Below are 20745 nucleotides of genomic sequence, written 5' to 3' on the forward strand. Positions count from 1 at the left end.
TCCAGTCTGTGTGTCAGCCATCAAAGGGTACTAATTTGGGAGCCATTTTTCCCTGAGAAAACCCTCCACACACCGCATGGTCTCCTGAGGTGATTCTATTATGAATTTGTTTTTAAACTAGCTATTCAGGAGAGCCAAATGCCTTCTCCAGTGTTTCCACAAACATGAACTTTTCAGGGGGAGGAAAAACACATCTTTTGAATCCTCCTGTGACTAAAACTCCTGAGGGAATTTTCTATTCCTCCATTTATCAGACTATGAGCCCCTTGGAGGAGGGAACATGGAGTCCGTTGCCCCCTGGGCATCCCTTCCTTGACCCTTCAGGCCCTGAGGAGGGAAGGATGCCAGTCTCCACAGGGAAGCCATTTTCTCCTCATGTTTGGGCTCCCTCAGGAGAAAAGAGCGGGAAACACCTCAGGCAGAGGGAGACTCTCTTGTCTCTGCCCAGGTTCCTTGCAAATTTCCCTGCCTGTTCTGAGGAGAAACAAATGTCCGCCCTTGTCTACAGAGAAACTCTCCAGGATTCCCTAAGAGATTCCTCTGCCCCCTTTGTTGTTTCTGGGGGGAACTGACAGGAAATCTCAAGGCTGACCAAGGTCTGAGGGAATTTCTAGTATCCCCTCAGGACTCGGAGGGAAACAAGATGGACGTCCAGATGAAACCCCCACCTGCCACACCTCGCGGCCCCCTGAAGTGATGGCACCTCCACAAACCCCCCTGCCCCACTCCTTGGCCCCAAACCCCGGCATTTGGGGGCTGGGAAGCAAGGAGGAAGGAGACCCTGTGCCCCCCCATGGTGGGTCCTGACTTGATCCACCACAGTCATCCTGAGGGATTGACACAACCTCCATTAGCCCCCTTTGCCCCCCTTTATCAGACTGAGAGGCAGTGTCAGCCAGCAGAGCAGCACAGACACCATTTTTAAATCACTTTTTGCTAGTGGGGGGGGGTAATAAACCCCCTCAGCCTGCCAAGAATCCCAGGAGGCTGGTGAGGGGGAAATACCCTGGGGAGTTTATTTATTTCACTTCATAAAATTTATACATCAGTTCATTGTGGAAAAAAGCAACACCTCAAAGTGCTTTACAAAAAGATAAACCAAGAGAAAAATCACAACCATACTTTAAAGCACAAACACGCACACACACAAACATTAAAACCACCTCATCTTTCTTGACATCTGGGTCGGCTTGTCTGAACAAGAATGTTTTCATCAGGTGCCAAAAAGAGAAGAATGAAGAAGGCGCCTCTTGGTTTCATTAGGCAGGGAGTTCCAAAGTCTGCTGAAGGAGAGAAAGGAGAGGAAAACACTCCCAGGGGCCCATATTTACATGTCTTTGTTTGTTTCTTTATTAAATTTGCATACCGCCCTTCAACTGTAGATTTCAGGGTGGCTCACAATGTAATGGCAGAAGCAAAGGTGGCAGAGGAGGAACCAGGACCATCAAGCTCACCCTAAGACTGCAGGCGAGAAGGGGAAAAGACCCAGGCATCACCAACCGCAGGCAGGGTTGGTCTGCAGAAGAGAGGGGTGCTCTGGTTAATGCATTGTAGGGGGTTGGACTAGATGACCCCTGGGTCCCTTCCAACTCTACAACTCCATGAGTCTTTGAGGGGTGCCTGTCCCCTCCTCCACCTGGAGAGGAGGGAAAGGGCTTCCGGGGACCCTGCGTGATCCTCCCAGGAGCAGGCCTCATCCCAGGGACCAGGAATGTCCTCCAGCAGCACCTGGCAAACCACCTTCCTCTTCTGCCCCCAACATCCGCCCCACTGAGTCAGTCCTGAGGATGTCATGGTCAACGTTCTCAAGAGCCCCTCACTCAGAAAGTGAGCAGCAAGGGGGTTGCTCTCCCTTGCAATGTGTCAGGGGTGAAAAAGGCCCAAGACCGCATTGCAAATATTGGGCTGCCCCCAACTCATTCTGCTGAGTGGGCCTTGGTCTTCTGCCCCAAAGACCTCACCTCCCACCCAGCCCATTAAAACTTTAGTCTTTATTCTTCTCCTTTATTCTTCTGTCTTGCTGGCTTCATTGACTCCTCTCAATTTAGAGCCCCCCCCCCCCCAGTCTGAGAAACAGAAAAAACATTTGTTCTCCTGGCAAAAGATGATCTGCTAAAGGATCCCGGTTCGCCCAGGCTGGGCTGCCAGAGGTTCAGAAGAGACCTTGGCAGCCGTGTTGTCCCTGCACAAGCCTTGGCACCAGAAGATTGCACTCCTAGTTTTTAGTGAAGCTGAAATAATAGGGGCAGAATTAGGGTTGCCATGCGCCTGGATTTTCCAGGACACTTCTGGAATACTGCGGTTTTGACCAAAAAGCTCCTAACATTGCCCCCCCAAAACTCAACGTTCTATGATTACTAAGACCCAGCAGGGGTTTATCAAAAACAGGTCGTGCCAGACCAATCTCATTTCTTTCTTTCTTTTAATAAGAGTTACCAGGTTGGTGGACCAGGGGAATGCTGTGGACATAGTGTATCTTGATTTCAGTAAGGCTTTTGACAAAGTCCCCCATGATATTCTTGCAGAGACACTGGTAAAATATGGGCTGGGCAAGGCAACTGCTTTTTTAAAAATTTATATTTTCAATTACAGTGCAATAATAGTCTCATTATAACAATACTATTTTATAATACAATTATTAATGCCAATTGTTCAAATACCAAATTGCATAATTTAGATAAAGTGCCCCCTGTGTGCTGGATTTGATGGTTTCCTTTATTTCTGCATTCCAAAATCTTATTAATTTCAATTACATTCTGATCATAAAAACAATCCCTTATACAACAACTGCAATGTTGTTATTCCTGTGTGTGGCAATAATTCTGTGCCTGGTGTTTCTTCCTGTCCTTGCAGATGACTCAATAAAGAACCTTATTTCTTCCTTGGCAGTTCATAGACTCCTTTCATCCTTCCTTCCAGCGGAAGATATATGACCAATAATACTTCCAATGAAATTAAATTCCAAGTTCTCTTAGGGTTATTAGCTAAGGCAACTGCTAGGTGGATTTGCAGCTGGTCGAGTGACTGAACCCAAAGATTGCTCATGACTGGTTCCTCCTCATCGTGGGGAAAAGTGACCATTGGGGTGCCATAGGGTTCTGTCCTGGGCCTGCTGTAGTCCAGTGTCTTCATAAATGACTTGGATGAAGGTATTAAGGGAATGCTTACCCAATTTGCAGGTGACATCAAACTGGGAGGGTAACAATGCCGATGAAGACAGAATCGGACGACCCTTCACAGAATCCTGTATGTTTTGGGGGAACAGCCCCCTTGCTGTGGAGCCCTCCATCCCTGTGTCTCTCCTGGAGGACCAGCCTTTTCAGGGATGAATTTTGGGAGAGGCTCCTCTGCTCATCCCTAGGAGGCCCTGGGAGGATCTTAGCCTCTTGGGACCACGTGCCCTTGGCAGACTCCCCTTCTTCAACCGGTCCCATTTCAAGGCAAATGGGCCCTTTCACATTCACAGGACCTGCAGCTCTTTCTGCTGAGTGGGGTCCTGGCCTCCTGCCCCACAGCCTTGCCCTGGCAGCTCCCCTGGCCCCCCTCCCCACATGATACTTTGCTGAAGGTTCTCCTTTGCTTCTGCCTTGAGATCCAGGAGAATGTTTGCTCTTTTGCTGATCTGCAAGAAAGATCCCATTTCCCCTTCTAAAGAAACCGTGACAACTGCAAGGTATAATATTGCACAGCAGGCTGGGCCTTGTCTGCCAGTCCCTGTGATGTCCCTGCACAAGCCTTGGCCCCAGAAGGGACGCCTCTCCCAAACCCCTCTCTGGGGGGGTCATGTCCCTCCTGGAGCCTCTTGCCAGGGGGAGGCAGAGATGGACGACTCTTTCGACTTGCATTCATTTTTGGAAGGAGGCATTTCTACAAGGCACACACAGAACAGGGGCAGAATGGGGAGAGGAGGGAAAACAGCAGATCAAGACCCCCGAAAGCAGTGACTCCTTCCCTGGGGGGACATGTTCTGTGCCCCTGGTCTTCCACTGGTGGGTCGCAGCCTGATCCCACGTGGGCTGAAACAGGAGCCCTGGCACCTCACAGATATAAAGATGGAGAAATGCATGTTTGGGTTGAAAGGGGGTCTGGGGTCTGGAGAGGTTGATGAGACCTGTCTCTGCCCCACAGCCGACTCAGGAAGGAGGTCTGGCCAGCCTGACTGGGCCACATCCTGGCCTTGGCTGACCTGAAACACCCCCCACCCTCTCCTGTGGGTTGTGCCCCATAGCCTTGAGGACTTGGGGGGGTCTCTGCCCATTCTCCCCTCTTCCTCCTCCCTCCTGCCTTAGGAAGAGATGACCCACTTTGCTCTCCTGACACAAGAGGGAGGGGGCTGCTCTCCAAGGAAATCTCCCCCCACCTTGAGCCAAGGAACCCCTATTCCACTAGCAGAGGATGCTATGGGGCTTGCCCAGCCCCACTCCATTCAGCTCAGCCATTCCCAAGGGGCTCCTTCCCTAAAATCGCAATTCCTCTTAAGCCATTGCTGCTGGGCTGAAGGGGGGGGGGCGCTGTGCTTTAGGGGGGGCTGGAAGCTACTTCTCTGTGAGGAGGTTTTGCTGCGCTCCCGGTTGACCTCCGTCTCCTGGATCGTGGCCAGCTTCCCTCTTTCATTTCCCTGAATGCTGAGCTGCGCTCCAGGCCTCCCTGTGGGGGGAAGCGAAACTCCCCCCCGCGCCTTTCTGCAGCGTCTCCTCTGCTGCCAGAAACAAGGGGGCAGAAGGAGGGAGACATGTGCTATGGGCCCGGAAGTCCTGCTTCTGTCACCAGGGAGCAGGCTGCCTGGATCCTGCCCCTCCTGTCCAGGGACCCCCTTGCCCCCCTCCTCTGGGTCTGTTTCTTCCTCCAAGAGGCCTCCTTCCCAGCCTCAAGCAGGAGCTGCATGCACACCCAAATTACACTGCCTGCAAGGAGAAATCTAGCACATCAGGGAGGAAGGCTGCAGGCCGAGCCGTTGCCCCCGTTTCCTGCTTGCAGGGAGGTTATTCTGCTTCTCCTTCATATTGGGGAGAGGGCAGTAAAAAAATGATTTTTCTTTTGGGTGGGCAAGCCTTTTGTTAGGGGTTAAGATCTTCAGTTTGCTTTGTACTGTATTTTAATTGATCTTTATTGATTGGGGGCAGCTGTCCAACCCCCCCCCCCACGCCTGTGCCCATGCTCACACCCTATTTGATTGGTCCTTTTTTGAAGCTTTTTTTCCTTCAGAAAAACGAGATGCAGAGAATTCCCACTATGGGGGGGGGGGGTCCTGATTGCTGGGATAAAATTCCCTCCTCCCTCTTTGAAGCAAAAGGCAAAATGCAGAGGCTGCCACAACCTCACAGCTTGCACACGTTGTTGGAACATGAAGAGTCTGCCATTTGCAGTTTTGCATTAAAGCCCCAAAATAGAAATTAGAGTATTTTACATGGGATGTTTATTGACAGTGGGGAGAATATACCATCTTAACGCCCCCCCCCCCCCCGTAATTCTTTGAAGCGGCTCTTAAAGCCAGAGCTGCTCCAAGGAACTAATTACTTGTTTAAAAAGTTCCTGTTTCGAGGGAACCCGAATGTCACAATCTCCACTTCTGCCTTGAAGCACAAAACAGGGTTGGGGGAGGGGTAAAGCAGAGTTGTTGCTGCTGCTGCTTGGGGGGGGGGGTCTATAGTGTTGTCCTTCTGGGGACTTTCCTGGAGGGGAGGCTTGATGGGAGCCAATCACAGGTCCCGACGCTGCCTGGTCATCAGTTGCTGGGCAGGAAACACGCTGCTCTTGCCAAACCCCTTCGAGTGCAGCACTTGCTGGTCTCTGACTGTGTCCTGGGCTGCTGAAGGGGAGAAGGAGCCTCTGATAGGCAAGAGGGAGGAAGGAGGAGGAAGACAGCCTGCAAAGATCAGGCCACCCGCACCCCACTTTCTCACTAGCTCTTTCCTTCTGGATCAGCCCTTCTCCAACTTCTGACTTTTGGGGGTCAGCCCACCAGCTGTGGAGGCCCCTGTTCACTTGCACCAGACCAGACTTATCCCAGATTTGAGGAATGTTGCCATACTGAAGGATCACTGCTCAGGGGCCCCTTCTTGCCCACTTGGGGTCTCTTGGCAATGCTAGACTCCGACTCTTACCCCCCTTACTGGTAGCAGGTGTTACTTCAGCTGCTTCCAGATGTGGAGAGTCAGCCCTGCAGCCTTGAGGGGCCTCCTGCTCCTTCTGCCGACTGGGGCTCTGGCCTTCTGCCCCCAAATCTTGCCCTGGCGGCACTCCTGCCCTGCCCCTCTGCCAAACTCTGCCTTCTGTCTTGCTACATTAATTGGCTCCCCCCGAATTTGGATCCCACCCATTTCAGATCCAGAAGAAGGCATGAGATTGCACATCAAGCTGGGCCTTGTCTGTTGGCCTCTGAGATGTTCCTGCTCAAGCCTTGGCACCAGGAAGGACGCCTCTCCCAAACCCCACTCGGTGGTGTCATTTACCTTCTGGAGACTCTTGCAAGGGGGGGGGGGAGAGAAAGAGCTCAACAACTCCTTGTGTTAATTTATTTTAATAAGGCAGCAAAAATAGGGGCAAGGCAGGGAGCTACCAGAAAAGAGTGAAGCCGCCTCTGAGGGTTTTAAGGCGTGTTGTAGGCAACACAGTCAACTCATGATGGAGGTCTGGCCAGGCTGTCTGGAAGAAGACCTTCATTCATCCATTTGGAGGAGGTCTCTGCACATTTTATACCTCTCCCCCCCATCACTCACGCCAGTCTCAGGAAGAGCAGGTGCTTTGATCTGGTGAGGCATTTTAGGACAGGGGTATGGGCTGTTCTGTTCCTCTCATCTGTTCCCCCCGAGTGGGAATCCACGGGTCCTGTGGGATAACGCTTTGGGGCATCACACAACCCTCAGCAGGCCTTGAAGACCAGAAGAGTCCTGTTGCATCATCAGGCTGCTTAGGGTCCCCTGCCCCAGCATCCTGTTCCCAGCAGGGGACAGACAGGCAGACCAGGGCAAAGGCAGGGAGGCACCAGCGCTGGCTCTCGTGATCTCTTATCATCCGCCAGAATCTGGGCCTAGAGACACGAGGAGTCAGTGTAGCCACTCTGGTTGCAATGCTACCCATTTCCTCAACGGTTCACCTTTTCATTTCGAAATAATAAATATATCCAGAGCTTATAGGCAGAGAAAACAGCACTAGAAACAAATCAACAAACTGTAAGATTTATTCATTACTTTTGGAAATATGGGAGCATGTATGAAAAACAGCAGTTGGGCTGCACAGAAGCCATTGGGAAAGTTTGGCAGAAGAAGAAGGGATATTTTCCTCTACACAGACAGATACAACCCTGTTTTATGTGGATGAGAAAGGTGTTTGGGGTCTCTTCACAACTAAACTTCCCCAACAAGATGGATGAATCCTCTTTGGGATTAATGAAACACCTGAGGGGTGTATTCCTGCAGTGCAATGCACAGAACTGAGTAAGGCTCTCTCCAAAAACTGGAGAGGGAGGTGAATGGTTTTGGGTAAGTGGGTGGAGATATGAATTAGTATGCCTGACACTCTGTTGGCAGGGGGTCTCCTTGAGCCATGCAGGTGCAAGGCGAGGCAAAGCAGGAAGCCCCCACAAAAAGTATCCTGACTCAACCATGAAGTTTGGGGGAGGATCTGTAGCCAAACCACAAGCCCCTCTGTCAGAGATGATTTAGCTGAGATTCCTGCAATGCAGGGGGTTGGACTAGATGACCCTTAGGGTCCCTTCCAACTCTACAATTCTATTATTCTATAAAATGCACGATTACTGGACAGCCAGAAGCAAAGGCACCAGGGAGTTTCAGAACCTGCATAGAGGGAACTGTAAATGTTGAACCATGGCAAGACATTTAATGTGAGTAAACCATGTATTTTTCCTATTTACTTAAACCGTCAGAGCAATTTCTTTGCTAAGAGGGAAACATAAAAGGGAGAAAAGTAATGTACGTCTGCCTAAGCATCTTTGGCTATCATAATTGTTCTTGAAAGTTAAACATATTATCCGAAAAGCTTCTAAGGATAAGCTGCACACGGAGGAAGCAACTCCTTCCAGCTGATTCGTAGCAGAAGAGACTCTTGGCAAAGGAGCTGAGCTGAGAGGGTTGAAGGAAGAGGCTGTCAGGAAAGGAATCCTCCATTATCTGAAAAGGAAGGAGAAGGGAGCTGGTGAGCTGGGAGAATGGAGGCTGAGCACCTTCTGGGCAGGATGAGGCCCACCCCACCCCTTTGCTGCGTATTTTGGCTTCCCTTGCATTTGTCTCTGAGCCCCTGAAGGGAAACGGGTTCGACTCACATGAAGCCCCTGCGATCGTTCATCCTCATGGCCTTGAAGAAAAGGATGGTGCCAGCGATGATGCCCAGGATGCCAAAGGCCAAGCCCAGGGCACACAGCACGTTCTCCATCGTCTCCGGGATGGGAGAGGGCGCCTTGGAAACTGGGATGGAGAGAGAGGGGACAGGGCTAAGGGGGGGACTCTGTTTCTCTGTGTGTGTGTTTATCAAAAGAAAGAACCCAGGAGTCCTGACACACCTGCCCCACAGCCCTTAATGCACACTTTTAAGTTAAACTGAGAGAAACTAACTCAAGGAACCCCCCAAAGGCAGCTGAGCACCTTTTTGTCTTCTATGGCTAGCAGGAGCAGAATGAATTATGCAAAAGTGCAAGTGTACTTCACTTGCATAAATTACTCTGATCATCAGAACATGTTTCTTATAAGCCATGAATCTGGGTTTCTGAGTTCAAGCCCCAGAGAAAAGGCCCAATCCTGCCCGGTGCTTACCCCAGATCTTCTCCATCTTTCCCTCTGGGATGCCCCAGTGCTCCACCTGGCAGACGTAGATGTCTCCCTGCTCAGGGACGAAGGGGAGGTAGGAGAACTTGCGGAAAGTGTTGTCCACGCTGGGGTAGAAGTCTGTCTCCTCCACGCCCTCGGAGACCACCTCGTTGTTCTTCAGCCAGGTGACGTTCAGCACTGGGGGGGAGAACCTGTCCACAAAGCAGATGAGGACGTTGGGGTCCCCCAGTTCCATGGCGTTTTCCGGGTACACAGTGGCCGAAGGAGCAACTGAGGAAGGAGATGGAGAAAGAAATGGGATTAAAACCCATTGGAAGCAGTCTAGAAATGGAAAGCGTAGCAATTAGCTGCTGTGGGTATTTTTGCACCGGGTGTTCAGGTTTGGTAATGCCTCTGAGCTTGTACAGAGTGCAGTGCTGCCCCTCCCACCAGGCTTCCCTTCCCTTTTAGCCTGTCTCCGTCAGCCAAGGACTGGCTCCCTGGAGCAGAGTTCCCTCTGGGGAGGCAGAAAGGGGTCCGGAAGGGTCTTCCGTGTCAGAAGCCAAGAGACCACCCCCTGCCCGCCCCCCAGCTCTCTCCCCTGCCCCCCTCGCGTGTCCTACCGTTCAGGGCACGGGTGCGGTTGCTTCGCTTCATGAGCACCTCCATGTTGTTCTTCATGACGGCGATGTTGGCCAGGGCGCCCTGCACCTCGAAGCTGGTGAAGCGCTGGAAGTCCGGCAGCCTCCAGACGTTCTGCTTCTTCTCCCAGTCCACGTGCAGGATCTCCTCGTTGTCAAATTCCAGCAGGAACTCCCCGGACTTCTTCTCCGAAGGGAAGCTCTCCTGGAAGAAGTCCAGCTCCACCAGGGTGTCCTCCACTGCAGGGGTGGGAAGGAGAGAGGGAGGCTTTAGGACCCCGCAGCAGGATGAGGGAGAACCTGCCCCATTGCTAGGAACGGGGCCACCACCAGGAAGGCTCTCTAGGTAGACAGGAGGGGGGCTTCATCTGCTCCCAAACACAAACACACATGTAATTTTTAGTATCCCCTCATTTCTGAGCCATAACAGGCCCAAAAGGTGATTTTCGGGGGCATTTGTGTTTGGGGTGACTCTGGCAGATCGAAAGTTGGAGGAATCCGGAAGTCTGAACGCGATCGGAAAATGGCTGCTTTCCTCTGATGTCTCAGAGGAAGAGCTCTGAGAAGGACGGGGTTTTACTGCTTCGACGACGCGGAAACCCCATAAAACCGCAGGCGGGGAAAGCCTACGGCCGTGGGACTCAGCGGGCACCGAAAGCGCAGCTCCAGATCGTCTCCGGGTCGTAAACAGCCCCGGGGAACGGAGGGGGGGCTGGCGTGGTGCTGTGAGGCTATCGCTACCTTCTCAGAGCGACGTCGCATTGCCAACCAGAGAGCGTTCGACCTCTTCTTGTTACAATTTGGATTACAAAACAGAATAATCGTGAGTAAACTACAGTAAATTTGAAGGACTTTAATTTGGAAAACTTGAATTGGAAAAGAATCGGGACTTTAAATTTCTTTAAGAATGATCGGAACAGAGGTGGGAAGGTCTAAACAGGAAGTCAGCCTTCCACTTTGTATATAGTAGAAAGTAAAGACTATGCTTTTAACATTCTAAAATAAGAGACTGAAAAAGCTACTCTGAAGCCATAGAAAGGAGTGCAACCCCCCTCCCAAGAACTGGAAAGAGGGGGAGTATTTTGGGAAAGACTAAATCCCCCGGAGAAAGAGGCTGCGGTAACAGAAACACCGCTCTGACTCCCAGGTCCTGAGCTGTCGAATTTGAAAATACCAGCCTCAGAAAGGGGATAGTGGACGGCGCTTGATTAATGAGAGTTAAAGGTGCTATAAAACTGTTATAAAGGTGTTAGAACCATAAAACTGTCGCCAAAAGGATTGATGATACAATTCGGTCTTGACTGTAAACCAAAGGACATTTTGTTTTTTCTGATTGTGGAATCTTAGAGTCCCCCTAGTGGGCACAGACATTGTTACAAGTCTACTGGTAATTTTCCACTGTAACATCTTACTGCAATTTCTTATCGGACTGTCTGTTTGTGCCACAAGCCCAGCTGCAGCTGCAGTCTGACCGTGGGAAAGCTTGGCTTATGGCTGAGAAAGAGAGTTATCAGGAAAAGACAACAAGATCGGGCAAATCCTTTCTCCCAGGAAGAAGAGGTTCTCTAGACCCTACTGGAGGTATTGCCTCACAACAGAAGGGGAAAGGAATGTCTAGTACAGATGAACTGATAAGTTCTGGCTTTTCAAAGCTACAAGGGGCCATTGATAAACTTACAGCGGAGGTGTCAGGGACGAAGAAGGAGATTGCAGAAATTAAAAATCAGGTGGTAGAAACGAACAAAGGGATTGCAGATGCATCTTCAAAAATAGATCAAAATACGCTGAGCATCCGGCAAAATACAGCTGCAATAGAGAAATTATTGGGCGACTCCGATAAAACGCGAAAGATTGCAGAAGAAGCTCGACAGGTCGCAGCTGCCACGGAGGAGAAATTACCATCGATGACCAGACAGCTGGAGGACTATAAGGTTAAGTTTTCTCTAATTGACTTGAAAGAACGAGAGGCAAATCTCAGGATCAGAGGTTTGCCTGAAATTGAGAAGGAGAGCCTGCGGGACTACCTGTCACAAGAGTTTGTGAAATTTTGGGAATTAGATCCGGAAAAGGAAGAAATAAAAATTTTGAGTGCCTTCCGACTGGGAAGAGCAAGTAAAAAGATTAAAACCAGAGATTGTCTGATCATATTAAGATCCAAGGAGGAGAGGGATAAGATCCTAGGACTGCATTTTCACAAACCTTTGGAAATTTCTCAATCGAGAGCTGAAATTTTTAAAGACATCCCCAAACTTTTGCTCGATCTCAGAGCCAGATATAAAGACTTGGTGACCTTGCTGAGAAGAAATAGTATCATCTTCAGGTGGGAATTCCCAGAAGGACTCTCCTTTAGTTTCAAAGGACGAAAGATTAAAATAAAGTCAGTGGAAGACAGAGACAGTTTTTTGGAGGCCTGCGGGGAGGACCTACAGAAAGGGACAGTAGACCTACTAGAGGAAAAAAGAAAGAAGACAGCAGAGGCAATATTGAATCTAAATTTGGATGGAAAGACTCCACCAGGAGCAGAAGAAGACAAGTTACCAGAAGCAACGGGAGGAACAGAATAACAATAATACAACATGTCTCTGCAGCTTTTGAGTTGGAATTGTAATGGTTTGAACATTTCTCGGAAGAGGAAATCCATTTTTCACATATTAAAAAAAGAACATGTGGACTTGATTTGCTTGCAAGAAACACATGTGACCAGGCTTCACAGAAAAATTTTAATTAACAAAAAGTTGGGACAAGAATTTATCTCATCGGACAAAGTTAAAAAAAGAGGAGTTGTAATTTATGCTAAAGAAGGCCTGGCACCAAAATTTGTTTTTAAAGATGAGCAAGGAAGATACTTGGCTATTGAAATACAGTATCATGGACAGAAATATTTGATGGTGGGCGTATACGCGCCCAATGAAGGAAAATCAGAATTCTTTAAAAGACTGCATGAGACATTGTTGGATTATATGGAGTACAATGTGATTCTAATGGGAGATATGAACGGAGTAGTCTCAACGAATATGGATAAGGCACAAAGACAGGTAGTTACCAAAGATGGGAGACTACCGAAAACCTTTTTTGAAATGACTGATAACTTGGACTTGATTGACATTTGGAGAACGAAACATCCCCTGGAAAGAGAGGGAACCTTCTTTTCTGAAGCCCAAAAGACTTGGACTAGAATTGACCAAATTTGGACCACTAGAGAACTGGCCCCAAAGATAAATAAGGTGGAAATCTGCCCAAAGACTTGCTCCGACCATAACGCTATTAAGATGGTAATGAACTTACAACCAACTGGATCCTTCAGATGGAGGATGAATGACTCTCTTTTTAGAGATGCGGAATTTGTGAAGAAAGCCCAGAAAACTCTGAAAGATTATTTTGAAATAAATTTGAACACTACGGTGGAGAAAAGAATTATATGGGACGCAAGTAAGGCGGTTATGAGAGGCTTTTTGATCCAACAAAATGCACTCAAGAGAAGATTACAACAGGAAAAAAGAGAAAAGATTTTGGATAAGATCAAGGAAGGTGAAAAGAGATTGAGAACAAACCCAAAATCACAGGAAATATTAAGAGAGATAAAGTTGTATCAAGTACAATACATGCAATTAATAAACCAAGAGATTGAATGGAAAATCAAACAGATGAGACAAAGAACATTTGATTCGGCAAATAAGTGTGGAAAGTTATTGGCATGGCAAATAAAGAAGAGACAAAAAATGAACACTATTACAAGTGTGGAAGTTGAAGGAAGAATGTTGCAATATCCCAACGAGATCAGGAGTGCTTTTCAAAAATATTTTAAAAAGCTCTACTCTCAACAACCACAGAAAGAAACAGAGATAGAAGAATTTTTGAAAGTGAATGGGCTACCAAAAATATCGCAAGAAAACAAACTTAAACTGAGCAGTAGGATAACAGAACAAGAGATAGAGAGTGCCATCCAAAATATGCAACTAGGCAAAGCTCCGGGACCTGATGGGCTGACTGCAAGATATTATAAATCATTGAAAGACTGGCTAACACAACCCTTAAAAGAAATATGTAATGAAATACTTCAGGGGAAAAAGGCTCCAGAATCGTGGAAAGAAGCTTTTGTGACTCTTATACCAAAGACAGACGTGGAAAAACATCAACTTAGGAATTACCGGCCTATATCATTGTTAAATGTGGATTACAAAATATTTGCGGATATCTTGGCGAGAAGATTGAAGAAGGTACTAACAGAGGAGATTCATAAAGATCAAGCAGGCTTTCTCCCAGGAAGACATCTATCAGAGAACGTAAGAAATATAATTGATATTTTGGAACTTTTACAGGAAAATATAAATACAAAAGCGGCGCTGATATTTGTGGATGCGGAGAAAGCCTTTGACAATATCTCTTGGAGTTTTATGAAGAAGAATCTCCAAGGCATGGGGGTAGGCCAAGAATTTGAAAATGGTATAGGGGCAATCTATTCTGAACAAAAAGCTAAATTAATTGTAAATAATGTTTTGACAGAAGAGTTCAGAATAGAAAAAGGAACACGACAAGGGTGCCCAATTTCCCCACTACTTTTTATATCGGTCCTGGAGGTGTTGCTGAATACGATCAGAAAGGACCAATTGGTTAAAGGGATACAGGTCGGAGCTAAACAATATAAATTAAGAGCCTTTGCAGATGACCTGGTTTTGACGTTGCAGGAGCCAGAATCTAGTGGAAAAAAAGTTTTAGAACTGATTCAAGAATTTGGCCAATTGGCAGGCTTTAAATTAAATAAAACAAAAACTAAGGTTTTGACAAAAAATCTGACAGAAATTGAAAATGAAAGGTTTCAGAAAGAAACAGGTTTAACAGTAGTGAAGAAAGTTAAATATTTGGGAATAACTATGACAGCAAAAAATGGGAACTTATTTAAAGACAACTATGAGAAATGCTGGACGGAGATAAAAAAGGATCTAGATACGTGGTCTAGCTTGAAACTCTCACTACTTGGGCGTATTGCTGTAATTAAGATGAATGTATTGCCAAGAATGCTATTTTTGTTTCAGACACTGCAGATTATTGATAAAACTGACTGTTTCAAGAAGTGGCAAAAAGATCTATCTAAATTTGTCTGGCAGGGCAAAAAGCCAAGGATAAAATTTAAAATATTAACAGACGTTAAAGAAAGAGGGGGCTTTGCCCTGCCAGACCTAAAACTCTATTATGAAGCAGCAGCTTTCTGCTGGTTGAAGGAATGGCTACTTCTTGAAAACACAGACATATTGGATTTAGAAGGGTTTAATAATGCATTTGGCTGGCATGCATATCTATGGTATGATAAAGTTAAAGTGCATAGAATGTTCAAAATTCACATTGTCAGAAAAGCACTGTTCAATGTCTGGATCAGATACAAAGATCTTTTGGAAAACAAAACCCCAAGGTGGTTGTCTCCAATGGAAGCTAAGGCAGTAAAGAGACTCAATATGGAGGCAAATTGGCCGAAGTATTGGGAGATCTTAGAACAGGATGGTGACAAACTGAAATTGCAGAGTTTTGACAAACTAAAAAGTAAAGTCCGAGATTGGCTTCATTATTATCAAATAATGGAGGTATTTAAAATGGACAGAAAAATTGGCTTCCAGGTGGAAAAATCAAAATTGGAAACAGAACTATTAGAACCTAAAACAAAAATATTGTCTAGAATGTATAATTTGCTGCTGAAATGGAACACACAGGATGAGGAAGTGAAATCGGCTATGATTAAATGGGCTCAAGACGTTGGCCATAACATAATGTTTGCTGACTGGGAAAGGTTGTGGACCACTGGAATAAAGTTTACGGCATGTAATGCCTTAAGAGAGAACATAATGAAAATGATATATAGGTGGTACATGACACCAGTCAAGCTTGCAAAAGTGTATCATATGCCTGATAACAAATGCTGGAAATGTAAAGAAACAGAAGGTACCTTTTTTCACCTTTGGTGGACGTGCCCAAGGATCAAGGTTTTCTGGGAAATGATTTATAATGAATTGAAAAAAATATTTAAATACACATTTAGAAAGACCCCAGAAGCCTTTCTCCTGGGTATGGTAAACCAACAGGTTCAAGTGAAGGACAGAACTTTTTTTATGTACGCTACAACAGCAGCAAGAATACTCATCGCGCAATACTGGAAGACGCAAGATCTACCCACGCTGGAAGAATGGCAAATGAAGCTCATCGACTATATGGAACTTGCAGAAATGACCGGCAGAATCAGAGACCAGGGAGAAGAGATGGTGAAGGAAGACTGGAGGAAATTTAAAGACTATTTACAGAAGCATTATAAAATTACGAACGTTTGAGGTTATCAGATTGAATGTAAAAGAATGTTATTATAAAAATGACAATGTTAAAGAAAGTATATTTAATAAGACATAGGGAAATGTAAGGATAAATAAGACAATAATATTAATCTGAACCAAAGATACGCCAGAGGGAAAGAGTTTACTACCAGAATATAAGACCTAGAATACAGAGTGGGAAGGCATGGGGAAGTCGCAGACCTAAGTTAATGCTGAAGAATACAATGACACAATATTTGTTTTTAATTCTTTTATTCTTACCGTTTTCATTTTTCTTTTTGTCTTTGTACAATGTATGTATTGTTTTTCTTTTGCTTTTTTCCTTTTGATGTGTTTGTCGATTTGTTCTTTTTTTGTTTATTGAATGTGGAAAATAAAATATTATTAAAAAAAAAAGAAGAAAGAAACAGAGATAGAAGAATTTTTGAAAGTGAATGGGCTACCAAAAATATCGCAAGAAAACAAACTTAAACTGAGCAGCAGGATAACAGAACAAGAGGTAGAGAGTGCCATCCAAAATATGCAACTAGGCAAAGCTCCGGGACCTGATGGGCTGACTGCAAGATATTATAAATCATTGAAAGACTGGCTAACTCAACCCTTAAAAGAAATATGTAATGAAATACTTCAGGGGAAAAAGGCTCCAGAATCGTGGAAAGAAGCTTTTGTGACTCTTATACCAAAGACAGACGTGGAAAAACATCAACTTAGGAATTACCGGCCTATATCATTGCTAAATGTGGATTACAAAATATTTGCAGATATCTTGGCGAGAAGACTGAAGAAGGTATTAATAGAGGAGATTCATAAAGATCAAGCAGGCTTTCTCCCAGGAAGACATCTATCAGAGAACGTAAGAAATATAATTGACATTTTGGAACTTTTACAGGAAAATATAAACACAAAAGCGGCGTTGATATTTGTGGATGCGGAGAAAGCCTTTGACAATATCTCTTGGAGTTTTATGAAGAAGAATCTCCAAGGCATGGGGGTAGGCCAAGAATTTGAAAATGGTATAGGGGCAATCTATTCTGAACAAAAAGCTAAATTAATTGTAAATAATGTTTTGACAGAAGAGTTCAGAATAGAAAAAGGAACACGACAAGGGTGCCCAATTTCCCCACTACTTTTTATATCGGTCCTGGAGGTGTTGCTGAATATGATCAGAAAGGACCAATTGGTTAAAGGGATACAGGTCGGAGCTAAACAATATAAATTAAGAGCCTTTGCAGACGACCTGGTTTTGACGTTGCAGGAGCCAGAATCTAGTGGAAAAAAAGTTTTAGAACTGATTCAAGAATTTGGCCAATTGGCAGGTTTTAAATTAAATAAAACAAAAACTAAGGTTTTGACAAAAAATCTGACAGAAATTGAAAATGAAAGGTTTCAGAAAGAAACAGGTTTAACAGTAGTGAAGAAAGTTAAATATTTGGGAATAACTATGACAGCAAAAAATGGGAACTTATTTAAAGACAACTATGAGAAATGCTGGACGGAGATAAAAAAGGATCTAGATACGTGGTCTAGCTTGAAACTCTCACTACTTGGGCGTATTGCTGTAATTAAGATGAATGTATTGCCAAGAATGCTATTTTTGTTTCAGACACTGCAGATTATTGATAAAACTGACTGTTTCAAGAAGTGGCAAAAAGATCTATCTAAATTTGTCTGGCAGGGCAAAAAGCCAAGGATAAAATTTAAAATATTAACAGACGTTAAAGAAAGAGGGGGCTTTGCCCTGCCAGACCTAAAACTCTATTATGAAGCAGCAGCTTTCTGCTGGTTGAAGGAATGGCTACTTCTTGAAAACACAGACATATTGGATTTAGAAGGGTTTAATAATGCATTTGGTTGGCATGCATATCTATGGTATGATAAAGTTAAAGTGCATAGAATGTTCAAAATTCACATTGTTAGAAAAGCACTGTTCAATGTCTGGATCAGATACAAAGATCTTTTGGAAAACAAAACCCCAAGGTGGTTGTCTCCAATGGAAGCTAAGGCAGTAAAGAGACTCAATATGGAGGCAAATTGGCCGAAGTATTGGGAGATCTTAGAACAGGATGGTGACAAACTGAAATTGCAGAGTTTTGACAAACTAAAAAGTAAAGTCCGAGATTGGCTTCATTATTATCAAATAATGGAGGTATTTAAAATGGACAGAAAAATTGGCTTCCAGGTGGAAAAATCAAAATTGGAAACAGAACTATTAGAACCTAAAACAAAAATATTGTCTAGAATGTATAATTTGCTGCTGAATTGGAACACACAGGATGAGGAAGTGAAATCGGCTATGATTAAATGGGCTCAAGACGTTGGCCATAACATAATGTTTGCTGACTGGGAAAGGTTGTGGACCACTGGAATAAAGTTTACGGCATGTAATGCCTTAAGAGAGAATATAATGAAAATGATATATAGGTGGTACATGACACCAGTCAAGCTTGCAAAAATGTATCATATGCCTGATAATAAATGCTGGAAATGTAAAGAAGCAGAAGGTACCTTCTTTCACCTTTGGTGGACGTGCCCAAGGATCAAGGTTTTCTGGGAAATGATTTATAATGAATTGAAAAAAAATTTAAATATACATTTAGAAAGACCCCAGAAGCCTTTCTCCTGGGCATGGTAAACCAACAGGTTCAAGTGAAGGATAGAACTCTTTTTATGTATGCTACAACAGCAGCAAGAATACTCATCGCGCAATACTGGAAGACGCAGGATTTACCCACGCTGGAAGAATGGCAAATGAAGCTCATTGACTATATGGAACTTGCAGAAATGACTGGCAGAATCAGAGACCAGGGAGAAGAGATGGTGAAGGAAGACTGGAGGAAATTTAAAGATTATCTACAGAAACATTATAAAATTATGAACGTTTGAGGTATCAGATTGAATGTACAAGAATGTTATTATAAAAACGACAATGTTACAGAAAGTATATTTAGTAAGACATAGGGAAATGTAAGGATAAATAAGACAATAACATTAATCTGAACCAAAGATACGCCAGAGGGAAAGAGTTTACTACCAGAATATAAGATCTAGAATACAGAGTGGGAAGGCATGGGGAAGTCGCAGACTTAAGTTAATGCTGAAGAATACAATGACATAATATTTGTTTTTAACTTTTTTTATTCTTATCTTTTTCAATTTTTTTTATTTTTTTTGTATAATGTATGTATTGCTTTGTTTTTGCTATTTTCTTTTTGATGTGTTTGTCGATTTGTTTTCTGTTTGTTTATTGAATGTGGAAAATAAAATATTATTTAAAAAAAAAAAAGAAAGTTGGAGGAATCCTTCGAGAGACCAATCCCTGACTCCTTACAGGGTTGTTGTGAGTATAGCAAGGATGTAGCTCTGCCCTGAGCTCCTTGCCCCAAAGTGAAACCAAGAATACAAGGATTTCCTCAGAGTTTTTAAGGGTTCTGCTCAGAGATGTTTTTTAGGGTCTACCGATGTTTCTGGCCCCTTTTGTGCTGCTGGGGAGGAGAGAGACCATTCTGTCTTGGGGGGCATTAGGGATGTGGGGGGCTGGTCCCTTTTGGGGGCGACCACTGGGGGCTTCTGAATCAGGCAGGTCTCTGTGGCAGCCTAGTCAATAAAGGAGAAAGAACAATTCTTCTTTTATCTCCCTTTCCCTCCTCCCAACAGGAAAGGCGAGAGGCACAATCCCGAACTTCGAAGGAAGGCAGTGTGGGGGGTGGGGGGTGCTGTTTGCATCCAGTCCTCCCCCCTCTTTTTTTTTAACCCCGGGACCAGCTTAGTTGAGGGTTCTGATCCTCCCTCCCCTCCCTCGTGTTTTGGGGGCGTCCAATTTCCTTCCTCCGGACCAGGCAGGTCTCTGTGGCAGCCGAGCCCAGAGAGAGGAATAATAATTCTGGTTTATTTCCCTTTTCCTCCTTGTAACAGGAAAGGCTAGGGGAACAGATTCCGATCTTCTAAGCTAGGTGGGGGGGGGGAGTGCTGTTTTCACCCCGTTTTCCCCTCTCTCTTTTTTTGGACCACCTTATTTGAGGAACCAAATCCTCCTTGCCCGTCACCCTCCCATTCCACGCACCTCCCAGCACTCTTTCCTGGGGGGGGGGGGGGACACACGTCCAATTCCCTTCCTCCCCCCATCCCTCCGTCTTCCCGGGCGCAGCTTCTGCACCTGTCAGGGGGAGGGGGCTTCTCCTCCCTTAGCCCAAGAGACCCCTCCTCCTTTGCCCACAAGCAACACCCAGGGGCGCAATCTTTCACCCCATATCCCCCCAGCCCCCCTCTTGGGACCCCTCCCCAGGCATCTCCCCCTCCCTCCTGCGCCCCCCGACCTTTCAGGGCTCCGGCCCCCCTTGGCGGGGCGAGGAGGAGGGTCGCCCAGAGGCAGCAAAGGGCTCTTCCTCCTCTTCTTCCTCCTCCTCCTCTTCTTCCTCCTCCTCCTCTTCCTCCTCCTCCTCTTCCTCCTCCTCTGGGCTCCATCTCTGCAGCTCTTCCTGGGCCGAGGCGGGCGAGGGGCGATTCAAGCCCAAGTGTCCCTTGCCCCTTCCTCCTGGATGCTCGCCCTCCAAGTGGCTGTGGGGCGGGGGCGGCCAGGGGGCGGCTTTGGCGGAGCAGGAAAGTCCCTGCCAGCTCGGCCAATGAGAAAGCGCCCTGGCGATGACCAGCCTGTCTCCAGGTAGACCCTCCCCAGGCAGGAGCCTCAGCCGGAGACGGAGCGAAAACAGCAGCATTTGGGGTGGGGGGGGGCTGGATCTCCCCAAGAGGGGAGGGGTCTCCTCGAGGGACGGGGCTGCGGGGCCTCCTCTCTGTCTCCCCCCCGTGTGTTTCTTCATGGGGCTCCTCAGACACCAGCGCCAGGGCTGTTTCTTGCAAAGGGGAGCTGGAGGCTGGAGGGGGCTTTTATTGGGGGGAGGGGTCTCCTTACTGGGGGGCTGCCAGGTCTCCTCGGGATGCAGGCTGGGGGGCAAAGGGGGGAGCCTCCCTCCCTCAGGAGACACTTATTCCCCCCCTTGAAACTGAAATTTCCCTTTTTGCTGTCAGAGTAAA

The 20745-nt window shown here is 46.1% G+C and overlaps 1 protein-coding gene across 6 annotated transcripts; it reads right to left on the reverse strand.

Moving 5' to 3' along the window:
* Positions 1-7162: 7162 nt before the first annotated feature.
* On the reverse strand, positions 7163-20584 carry LOC310670849 (HLA class II histocompatibility antigen, DR alpha chain-like). 6 transcript variants are annotated; one of them, XM_083426655.1, is made up of 6 exons: positions 20134-20584; positions 20031-20097; positions 9386-9643; positions 8769-9053; positions 8282-8423; positions 7163-8129 (listed from the first exon to the last, which is right to left on the reverse strand). In XM_083426655.1, exons 1-6 carry the CDS (start codon positions 20176-20178, stop codon positions 8126-8128), a joined length of 801 nt encoding a protein of 266 aa, XP_083282781.1. In that variant the 5' UTR covers positions 20179-20584; the 3' UTR covers positions 7163-8125. The 6 variants fall into 6 exon arrangements, with proteins under 6 accessions (XP_083282781.1, XP_083282778.1, XP_083282776.1 ...); XM_083426652.1 differs by having other exon boundaries at positions 20031-20103; positions 20158-20272; XM_083426650.1 differs by having other exon boundaries at positions 20031-20100; positions 20143-20269.
* Positions 20585-20745: the final 161 nt, after the last annotated feature.

This window comes from Podarcis tiliguerta (genome assembly GCF_965153285.1).
Source record: "Podarcis tiliguerta genome assembly, chromosome: 2".
Lineage (NCBI taxonomy): Eukaryota > Metazoa > Chordata > Lepidosauria > Squamata > Lacertidae > Podarcis > Podarcis tiliguerta.